General features: G+C 43.3%; 1 protein-coding gene across 1 annotated transcript in view; it reads right to left on the bottom strand.

Moving 5' to 3' along the window:
• Positions 1–3,235: 3,235 nt before the first annotated feature.
• Positions 3,236–10,940, bottom strand: part of MDGA2 (MAM domain containing glycosylphosphatidylinositol anchor 2) — a gene marked incomplete at its 5' end in the record, with an annotated part of 252,942 nt that continues 245,237 nt past the window's right edge. Inside the window, 2 exons of the mRNA XM_027795564.2 lie at positions 3,236–8,300; positions 9,045–9,150. Of these exons, the coding sequence (XP_027651365.2) occupies positions 8,212–8,300; positions 9,045–9,150 (195 nt within the window). The remainder of the gene's footprint in view (positions 8,301–9,044; positions 9,151–10,940) is intronic.

Raw genomic sequence — 10,940 nt, 5'->3', positions numbered from 1 at the left:
CAGCCGCAGAAGGAACCACAAGCAAGGGCTCCCTCTTCAATGCTGGTTTGCTCTTTGTGCATTCATTTTATCCAGCAGCATGGCACGGACACACACACAGCCAAATCAGAGCACAGCACTTTAGCCTTGATTTACACCCAACACCAGAGAAGTTTAATGGTCTACTTAGGCCTTTTCAAAATACGTAGTAGCTAGCCAGTGAAAACCTGGAGCCGTTATGTTCTTAAATGAGCTAATACCATACTTCAAGAAGAAATAACTCTTCTAATTCTTCACTTTACTGTACTTGGGAAAAGTGTGCCTGACCGGGCTGTACATGCACAGAGCTTGAAGTAGCTCCTGGCCCCACCTGCAGCCTCAACAAAAGAGCTGGACAAGAAATGGAAATACCTGGGGTACTGCACGCAGCAGAGAACGGGGATCAACCCCATGATTGCCGAGGTCCAGATGGGACCTCCACAGTGGACCACGTAGTCACTGACCTTGACAAATCCAGACGACTCCTGCAGTAAGGTCTGGGTTGGATCTGGAGTTGCTGTGCCACACCACACCATTACACAATGGCAGAGAGACCCTGGAGAGCTATGTGGGCCCAGCACACCTATACCCACATGGCTGGCATGGGGAGGAGTGCTCTGAAGTAGCCTGGTCTGGCACAGCACGCACATTTCTCTTGTATTTCTTCCCAGGGATTGTGTGGGCATTATGGAAAGTCAAAGCGATGGACTTCAGCCCTCAGCTGTCTGCACGGCTGTGTAAAGCCTTGTTACTCTGCTGGCCCCAGGCAAGGGAAGGAAAGGCCCCAGTAGAGAAGGGGGTGGCATGGTCTCTTTGTGGTCTAACCAAAATCTTTCAGTACCTATCAAGAGGTGGAGGGATGGGATGGGGAGAGAGTCCTCCTTTCTTACATCTCTCAGGAAGGCAGAGGCACATCGAGTGAGACACGGTGCCCCCCAAACCCAGTCCCTCCCAACTGCCCTCCACTCTTCACTTCAGTGGATCTGGGGGGCAGGAGCAAAGCAGCATGCAGCCAAAGAGGAAAAGACAGAAAATACTGCTGGCAATTGAAAAGGTAACAAAAAATACCGAGTGACTTTTTTTTTTTTCTTTATAAAACGTACATAAAGAACATGTACCTTTTGAGGTAAAAGTGAGACCAGTTTGTAATTTAACCAATACATTAACAACAATGACAAAAAATAAATCTACAGTGGGTGTGCTAGTAAAATAAGAGACCAAGTTTTGGCTATATACAATACTTGAGATCGTTAAAATGTAATAATCATTATATATACATTAAATACATACAATTACAGTTATTTATATAATATTTACAAACACAAACACACAGGGGTTTTCCCTTTGCAGTTGGTAGTGTGCAAGCAGAAGCACATCTGATCTTTCCTGAGAAGTTGCTGAGGCTGATAATTCTTACTCGCAGTAATGTGTGTTTCTTCAATCTCTTTTGTGGTCATATACGTCAAAAACAAGTCAATAGTTTACAGTTGCAGTTGTTGCAGTGATCCTGTTTCTTCCCTACAGGTGGAGGACTGCAAACCTCCAGCCTGTAGAACGCAAAGACTTGTTGCATGCAAAGATCCTGGATCCCAAGGAATCGGCAGAAATATTTCTCCAGTTGTCAGCCATGACTTTAGCTGTGAGAAAAGCATTCATATCAATTTGTCCAAGCACTTGCCAACATTCAAGTCTCTTTCTCAATGGAAAAAAAAAATAAATTACAGAGAATAGAAATGGAAGGAAACTGGTTGCAAGTCACCTGTCATTGATCCTTGGTAAGTTCCAATAAGGTGACACTCAACCTGACCATGTCATACAAAGAACCAGCTAGGAGAGACCGTTAGGTGAGGCTACCAGGATGCATGCAGAAACATATACAGAGGGAACGCAAACATAATCTTCCTACTTATGTTTCAGTTTCTTGTCAATTGTCTGACACAGTTTTTTTTAATTAAAGTACTAGGGTTGCTCTCAGCAGGTTACAAAATGTTGCAAATGACCAAGTGAACTTGGATGGTTTTGGACGGTTTTGGGCATTTGAGGAGGGGCACAGAGGGAGGAGGGAATTACTCCCCATACGTGCAGCATCACTGCTTTCTCTGAAGACTTGATGAGTTTCTTCTCACTAGAGTAGTCTCAACACAACACAACTATTTCTCTGAGAGGTATGGGTAAGATGCCATTTTATTAAATAAAAGTCTTAGTGTCACCACTGAAACCTCTGAAGGACTTGCTATCCGGAAACACTCAGATCTAAGTGGGATGACTTCTTCACAGACTTTGGATGTTTTATTTTGGGGAGAAAATACAGCAAACTTCCCAAAATATAAAGCTCCTTAATCTGACAGATACAAAGGAAAAGTACATTGTGTTTTAGTAAGTCACACCTACATGTAGTATCCCAAGTATCCTGTATTTGGGTTAATGATAGCTTTTATTTTTTATTATTTATCTTTGCTAACCCAGAGATATAAATATTGTAACCTGGCCAAAAACAGCCAAAAGGGGGACCTGAAGGTGGTCTGGGGGTACAGAGAGGAGCTTAACACCAGAAAGGGCGGAAAATATGTTTTAATGTTGCTGGCACAAGAATAAACAATGTTCAGCCAGCCATGAATACATTTATGCTGGCGACAAGAATGAGGGTGACAAACCTCGCAGCAGCCAAGTTTTGCAACAGCCTTATGAGCAGTGTAGGGGGCAATCATCTAATGTGTCCTGCGTCTTCTACCTTTTAATTGGTTTTAAGATTGACTAATTTGTGAGCAGGGGCATGGTGGGTGGTCGCCGGTACCAGGTGTGCCCAGCACATCCCCCGCCCCCCCGAGCCTGAGTCCCGCAGAGCACCTTTCCCTGACTACACCTCTGCGTCCCAGGGTGCATTCCCATGGGATCTACGGGGTGACACCAGAGTTGGGGGCTTAGGGAAAGATGACATAAAGCAACTGAAGACCAAAGGTCCAATGACTGCAGGATTGCATGAGCTCTGGGTTGTTAAGCTCCTTTGCATGAAGGGAAATCAAATGGTTTGTATGTGCTGGTTTAATTCCTTCTGTGCTGCTGAGACTGACACGGGCATCGGGGTTGAGGCAGCCGTAAACGAGGGAGCACGCTCCTGTGCTGTTGCTTTTTTTGCAAAGAAAAAAAAAATATTTGAAATGTAATAATAACCTTTTTTATAGCTTTTTATAGCTTTATGAGAAAATACAAGAATTAATCCAGATGGCACCCAATATCTTTATTAGCATATATAGGCAGAGAGTGCTTATAATACCAAACTGTATCTTTTTTATTGAACTGCTCTATAAAGCCATTCTTCTGATGGATCACAGTTCTTCTTGGGGAGAAAGAGAGTTTCACTTACCCTTTGATACATGACAAAAAAATTACTAGCAAGTAAACCCTCCAAAAATAAAAGCATGTGAGCCTCTTCCACTAAGGGTGGAAAAAAATCTGATCATTCTGACTAAATTACTCACTACAAAGGGATTTCACTAACCTTACAAGGCAGTAAAAGAGAGAACAAACTTCAACGATAAGCTGATATTTTAACTGATCAACTTTGGTTTTAAAGTTTGGGAATCCCAATTGCCCCCAAAGCTGTTCCAACTAAATTACGCAATTCACACTGGTGAACGCAGCAGATAGCCCAGTGCTGGGTGTCAAGAAGGAAACTGCTCTGGCACCAGTGGAGGTCGGTACCTGGGCATGGGGCTTGCAGCCGTTCAGGGACTGCCAGCTGCATCTCCATCTTCTTTGGGTGAACCAGCTCCTCCTCTCCCAAATTAAGAAGACATTTCCCATTTCCAAGGATTTCTGTGGGCCTGACAATAGCATGCCCTTATGTAATAGTCTGCAAAAACTGGCTGATCTGAGATGGGCTCAGTGGAGACACCTTATCCTCCACTAGTCCATGCCTTCATCACATGAGGCATCAACACATTGATGGACTCTCAGGTAGCTGCTCCTGCCTTCAAACCATAAATGTGCATTTGTAGTGCGATTTGAAATGTGTTTGCCCCCTTTTAGTCTATGCTCTTTTATCTTCCCTTGTGTCTCATCCAGGATCCAAGCCTGGCTGGAGCCAGCTGCAGAAGTGATGGGTTGGTAGCACAGTGAGATCAAAGTGCTTCATAACCGTATGTGGGATTTCACGTTCAGACTACGTGCTTTGTGAAAGAAATGAACTTGCATGGCTTTGTGGGAGGCAATATAAGGGGACTATGCCAATAATGTCCTTATGCTTCCAGATCATCCTGAGAAAGAATTAAAAAAAAAATGGAAATTTTATCATGGGCTCCACCCAGCTAACTCCCACAGCCATCCCCACAGAAATGATGGTCACCAATCCCAACAGCCAAGTGCTGTAGTTGCTGCAAAGTCCACATTTGCACAATTATGTATTTGATGTCCAATTTAAAAATACATCAGAAACATTACTAGATTGGATACCCAGGAACTGAATTATAGGATTTAGCACATTTCATAGAAGAGCCATCATTTCAAACTCCCTTTGACTGATTGCCAGTCCAAAAATTTTACAAATACATTAATTTTCACAACTGAAATGGAAAAGAAAAAAAAATCAAGACTAGGAAGTACATACATATCTCAGTTTGTAATTATTATTTGTGACCCAGACAAAGTAAAAACCCATTGCCTTTTCGGTAGCTTATATTGGGAATGTAAAGGAAGATAACACTACTTCTAAATCAACAACTGAAAGAAAACCAGCTTTTCTTAGCACCTTCTTCTGCAGCAAAGCAGAATAGAAGTGAAATAGGGGAATAAATTTCCTTTCACACAAAGATCTGGGCTTTTCGGGACAAACAGATTATCCTGCCTTGAAAGAAGACATCTGTGGTCTTTGGCTGTCAATTGAAAACCTTTATCAAATACTCAATGTGGTCCTTGACCAAGGGAAAGAAAAATCAAAATACAAAGAGGAAATACAGATTTGAGTTTGCAGTCTTAGCTTGGGATCTAAACAAGCAAGCACAATCTCTACTTCATTATCTTCAGGCTGTCTTCATCACAGCTGCCTGAGCAGGAGAGGACATTGCAGGGTGCTTTCCAAATCCTCTCTTCCTGCGGAGTCCCCTGTCGCACCGCCACCGTCATCGCTGTGGCTGGAGCTCTGCCCGGCGCTTCGAAGATGCTTCTCCTGGCCTGTGCTGATCAATGGGAATCCAAATGTCAGTTTACTTCGAGTCTATTTTTGGAAGGGATGAATTTGAAGGAAAAATGGGAAAATATTTTAAAGGAAATGGAATACTTCATGCTTCACTTCAAAATGATCGACAGATTGCCACTCTTTTTTTTTTTTTTCCATATTCCCCATTTCATCTGATCAAGACAATGAAATCAGGTGTCATAAAATACAGCAGAACAAGGTTTGTCATCAGCTTTGTGTGGCAAAGCCAGAGCGTGCGTGCCCACCCCCTGAGCAGGGGGGACCTCCTGCAGCGCCCACTGCGGCTCCAGCCCAGCTCCAGCCCAGCTCCAGCCAGGAGCATTGCTGCAGCTGCTGCTCCAACCAGAAAATGAGCAAAAAGAAGCTGCCCAGATCGCATGATGGTCAGAGACAGGATAGGAAATGTAACAGGAGGTCTCCTGCAAAAACCCTGTGCATCCACTTCTGTCAGGGACCCTAGCAGCCTCGGGAAAAGCCAGGCCCTCCAAAGACAGCCACGCCAAAAGCGTCCACAGAGTAGCCTCTTGGACGATCCCACAGTTCTGTGGTTTTCACGAGAGATCAGCAGGAGGATACATGTGAAGGTTTGGTTTCCACAAATCCTGAATTAGGAGACACACCGACTTCCTAAGCAAAACTCTGCACCAGGATCTCACCATACCCGACCTGTCCTCTGTCCACAATTAGAATCCAGTGCTTGCCAGTGGGAAATTTGGGTTTTTTTAAGGGTTTCAAAAACCCCACAGTCCATCTAGCCTCAAGAGTTCCCACCATCTTCCCAGCAGCCTTCCCGCTGTGGCACAGGGAATTACAGACACCACAAACTGCCTACAAACTATGGAGCCGACAGTGTCCTTGGAAAGCTCCAGCCCCCGAGCATCACGAGTATGGACCATTACACCTTCAGACAACACCAGTTTGTCCAAGGAAAAACCAAGCCATGCCAGTCGCACCCATCTGGGGCGCATGGGCACATTGCTCAACAAACACACATACCACTTGGCATACCTTACCTGGAAAGAGGCTTTATTGAACATAGCTGTAAAATTATCTCTTCAGTTGAATTACTGAATTTGCACAAACATTTCTCTACAGAATAAAAAAAAAATCAAGCCTTGTCATTGTTTTACTGCATCTTGTTGTGCTTTTTATACTCGTATTTGCAAATATTATACTTGTTTGTTTGTGTGTTTTCATGTTTGTACTCCAATTATTTGCATATCAGGTTGGTTTTTTAATCCTAGGGTGTCGAGAGAACGCAGAATAATAATAATAATTATAATACTATTCTTTAGACAAAAGTATTTTTTTGTAAAATGAATTAAAAGCTGAGATAATTTAAGGAAAAAGGTCTTCAAATTGTCATAACCAACTGTAAAGGAACTTTACAATACAGTGGAAAACTGGCTGGTTAACGGTACGTGTTCGGGTAGCTCAAAACCATTTGTACAGCTTGCTTTTTCTTTTTTATTTCTTTTTTGTTGCTGTAAAAGTGGATTTATTTATTTTTTTAATTTTGCTATAATAACAAAATAATCTTTCGCGATCTGCACAGAGTCTGGCTCCAGGGCGGAGGCACGGCACCCTCGGTGCTTTGCTGGCGCCAGGTTTGCAGAGCTCTGCAGTTTGCTTGGTGTCTCGGTACGCGCTGCCATCCCCCATGCACGCCTCCCCGTCCCGCTAACGCCGGGGCCGACTGCCTTGCGAATGGAGGTTAGAGTAAGAAAATCACTTCTGTGTTTTACCACCTTCTGCGCTAAGTGTATCTTAACGACCTTTTCCTCTGGTTGACCCACTTGATAACCTGAAAAAAAAAAACCCCGACAACAACAAAAAAGTGCTGCTCCCATTTCCAGGACCAACGGAAGCTATTTTCTAATGGATAATAAGCTGAAAGGCCATGGCTGTCTGGAAGGTTAAACAACAAATATCTCATCCAGAAGGGCTTACGCAGCAGCTTAGGTCCATCCATCTCCAGAAGCGGCTTCATCTCCTTGCCTGCAGTCTGCACACCCAGGCTCCGTAGTTTGTTTAGAAAATAGTTTGCACAAATCACATTTTAGCAGTGCAAGCTTCTGTGTTGAAATTATTATTATTATTTTATTTTATTTTTTTATTTTTATTTTTTTTAAATCAGGCTTGTTTCATTGAAGGCACTTGGTTTCCATGGCAATTTATAAAAGACGGTGGTTTGGTTTCTTCACTTGATTAGAACAGATGACTTAGTTGGGGAGGGGAGAGGGGTGTTCGAGTGGCCGCAAGCAAACTCCGATAAGCCTGTGTAATATGTAAGCCCAGGTCGCACATCCTGGATAGTAATGCATGCAAAAGGAGACAGCATACAGTTATCAAGCATAGCCATGAGAAATGAAACATAAATGTCTTAAAACAGCTCTGATTTAGGGTTATTCTCTAGGGGAGGTGACAGCCAAAGTAGAAAGGGCCTACATTTATTTAACTCTATACTAAAAACCTTCTTGAAGGGAAAATGAATGCCAGCTCTTCACATACCCTGTTTACAGTGAGGTGTTTCTCTCTCTCTCTCTTGTTTTTATTTCCTCTCTCTCTCCTTCTTTTTTTTTTTTTTTTTTTTTTTTGGCAGGCCATTAGGTTTCCATGGTAACAAGCAAACTATTCATTTGAAACAAAACCAGCCATGACTTTGTGCTTTGACAAGGGTTTCTATAGCTCTTTTCCGAGAGTTCAACCAGATGATGCTGTATTCATTATTGACCACAAAAGCACCTGAAGGTCTCTTCCTTACTTAGGCCAGATATCGTTCTCACGCGTGGTTCATAGTGAGTTACACTCCCGTGATGCCTTTTATGTCCCCAGTGCTTTTTAATTTTTTTTATTATTATTTATTTATGTATTTATTTAACTTTTGAGTCAGTCAGTGGAGGAATCTTTGGTAGTTTGTTTTTAAATGTCCATTTTACAAAGACTCTTTCTTCATGCCAGTGCCTGGTGAATCTTTTGTAGCCTCTCCCAGGATAAGGTCACCTCTGATGACTTAAGACACACATGAGGATGATAACTGGGGTAAGTCGTATATGCGCTAATGTCCCAACAGCACCTGATCGTAAATCTACAAAGAGGGGGGAAAAAAGGTAGAATTAAAGAGCTGCCCAGACACAGTCAGTATTGCTACAAGGCTTAGAAGACAAAGGGCTCGGCCATCACAACCTGTCCTGCACACCAACGCGGAGGTGGCTGGGGAGGACAACAGGGTGCTCACCCAGGCTGTCTCCACTCATCACACCGAGTGCCACCAACCTCCCCTGGCAGAGCCCCGGTCTCTGTAGGGACAACGGTCTGCAAGGTCACCTCCTGCAAAGAGCCAACTGAATGAGGCAGGAGACGCTGGGATAAAAAAACATCTGGCTGCGTAGTTAAGGTCTGTATTGTAACGCACACGTGGGGGTGGAGGGATGAAAACAAAGTCCACAGGGAATCACAACACTGATATTCATTAGTTTCATATTGGTTTCCCCCCCTGAACATTGTTTTATTTTTGCTTTATCTGTCTGCCTATTTTGACTCACGGCCACCCAGCCCAGCCCCACCGTGGAGCGCAGCCCACTGCTCTCGCTTCTGCCTAATGCCCATCAGCCTCTCACTTGCATCTGTGCTAAACCAGCATTTCCCTATCTGAACAAAGACATTTTGACTCCAGAGTTTGCTTCCAAGGAAAATGTTTCACTTTAAGCCTCTCCAACTGAATCGAATGATATATTGTTCTCCTGGAGAAAATCCATTTTAGAAACTATCTCAAATTTACAAGCACAAGACGTAATTTATTCTCTCCCTCACATGTGGAAGAGCCACTTACTGTTGGCTGGTTGGTCTGATTTCATACACTCTCCTTCCACAATTGATACATCATCAATAGCAATATCACCTTCGATGCCGGGGCCCCGGATCCCTTCAAATATGAGCTGCAAAAAAATAAAGTAGAAGCAGATCAGAGGGTGACAAATGGAAAAAGTTCAGCTGCATTTTGCATGGCATTAAACTACGTTGATGGGCTTGGAGTCATTTACAATCACTTTCTATGATACAAAAAACCCTGCAACTGAGCTCACACATACTTGCAAGGTGAACATAGAGGATGTGTGAGCAATAGAGGCTTGTACTTCTCCAAATGAGCTGAAGAATACCAGAGATGCTAGTCATCTGCCTAGCTGTCTACCTGGTGTCTCCAGGTCAGCTTTGCCACTATGCTAACTGTAATGTGTGTACTTAGGTAAATATAGTAATTCCTGGAGCAAAGGGCAGGATTAAATGGAAAAAGAGTTTTAAAGAGAATTGGGGTGTGTTTCCCAGAAATTCCTGCCACCTGAAGTGAGTGGCAGAGGCACAGCTTGAAGGACAGCATCTGCGACATGTTGAAGGACTGAGCATCCACTTGAGCACAGATTTCATGAAACACACAGGAGCCAAAAAAATCCACCATAAAATGAGGTTTCTAGCTCTTGAAGGTGGCCCAGCCAGTCCCTCCCACTTTATCTCCCACACTGGGATCCCCCTCCTGCAGCTGGTGGCACTTCCCAGCAGGCAGCAGGAGGGGGACCTTCCCATGGCCCATGAAAGCTTGGGAGAAACCTCCTAGGAGGCAGGTTTGTATCATTTCACCCATAACACAAAGCTTTATTTATCTCAAGGGGTCAGGAAGCTTTGATTTGGATCCCTTGAGGTCCCACAGTGATCTCCTATGATCACCTCAATGGATTTTAACCTCTCAGATCTCCAACCGTGGCAGCTATTGATGACTATGACATCCCCGCTCCCCTCTTGCCCTTTTAGTGGCTCATCATCATGTTTAGAAGCTTTGATCCCTTCTAGGAATGGTTTTATATTTATCAGAGGACACTGCAGTGTGTTTTATCACAGAGGGGCTCAGGGTAGAGATTTTATTCCTTTTTAAGGCTTTAATCTTCACTAAATGGACACCTGTGATTTCAAGGTCCTATTAGTCACTTTCTGTCAAATATTCCTAGCCTGGAACCCCAACTGCAACAGCTGGGAAGGGAAATGGTGCCTGTATGGAAATGGGTGGCTTGTTATTTGCGGTAATGTTCGTTGCTGGATATGGATTACTGTTGTAGTGAAGAAACAAGTTAGCCGCTCTCCTTCCCCAAGCCCGATGTGGTGCTGTCCTGCCATACTGCTGCTTAATTAGCTTTGCAGAAGAGTGGACTCATTCTGTGTTGCAAGAAATTTATTCACTAGAAAACATCAAAGCACTTCTAAAGAGATGAAAAAATTATGTAAGGAATATATTTCCCAAGCAGCACCATTTGCACAGTTATCTCTCCTTTCCCTTTTTTTCTCCCCCTCAGTCCTTTGAAATATTTTTGGTTAACTTAGATGACGCGTTCTTTAACTTTAATCTGCAACAATATATGCATGATATTCAATGAATTTTATAAGGATGTGCTGTGGCACTAATGGAGACATTAACTCTTGGGGGTAGAGTAAATTTGAAAAAAAAATTAATTCCACCTGCAGCAAAATATTTAAATTACACTTCATAATGATCTAACTGTATCAGGGAGATGTCTGTGGCACTCAGATGGGCTCTCTCTGTTGTCACTGATTTCAGCAGGACGCAGATCCGACCTTTCAGCAGCTTCCAACATTTCTTTGCTCATTAATACAGTTCAACCAGAGCTGCCCATCTGAAATGAATACCCTTCATTACAAATCATGAGTAAACACTCAGGGC

The sequence above is a fragment of the Falco peregrinus genome, chromosome 1 (genome assembly GCF_023634155.1).
Source record: "Falco peregrinus isolate bFalPer1 chromosome 1, bFalPer1.pri, whole genome shotgun sequence".
Classification (NCBI taxonomy): Eukaryota; Metazoa; Chordata; class Aves; order Falconiformes; family Falconidae; genus Falco; species Falco peregrinus.
This window is presented reverse-complemented; position numbering and strand designations above follow the sequence as displayed.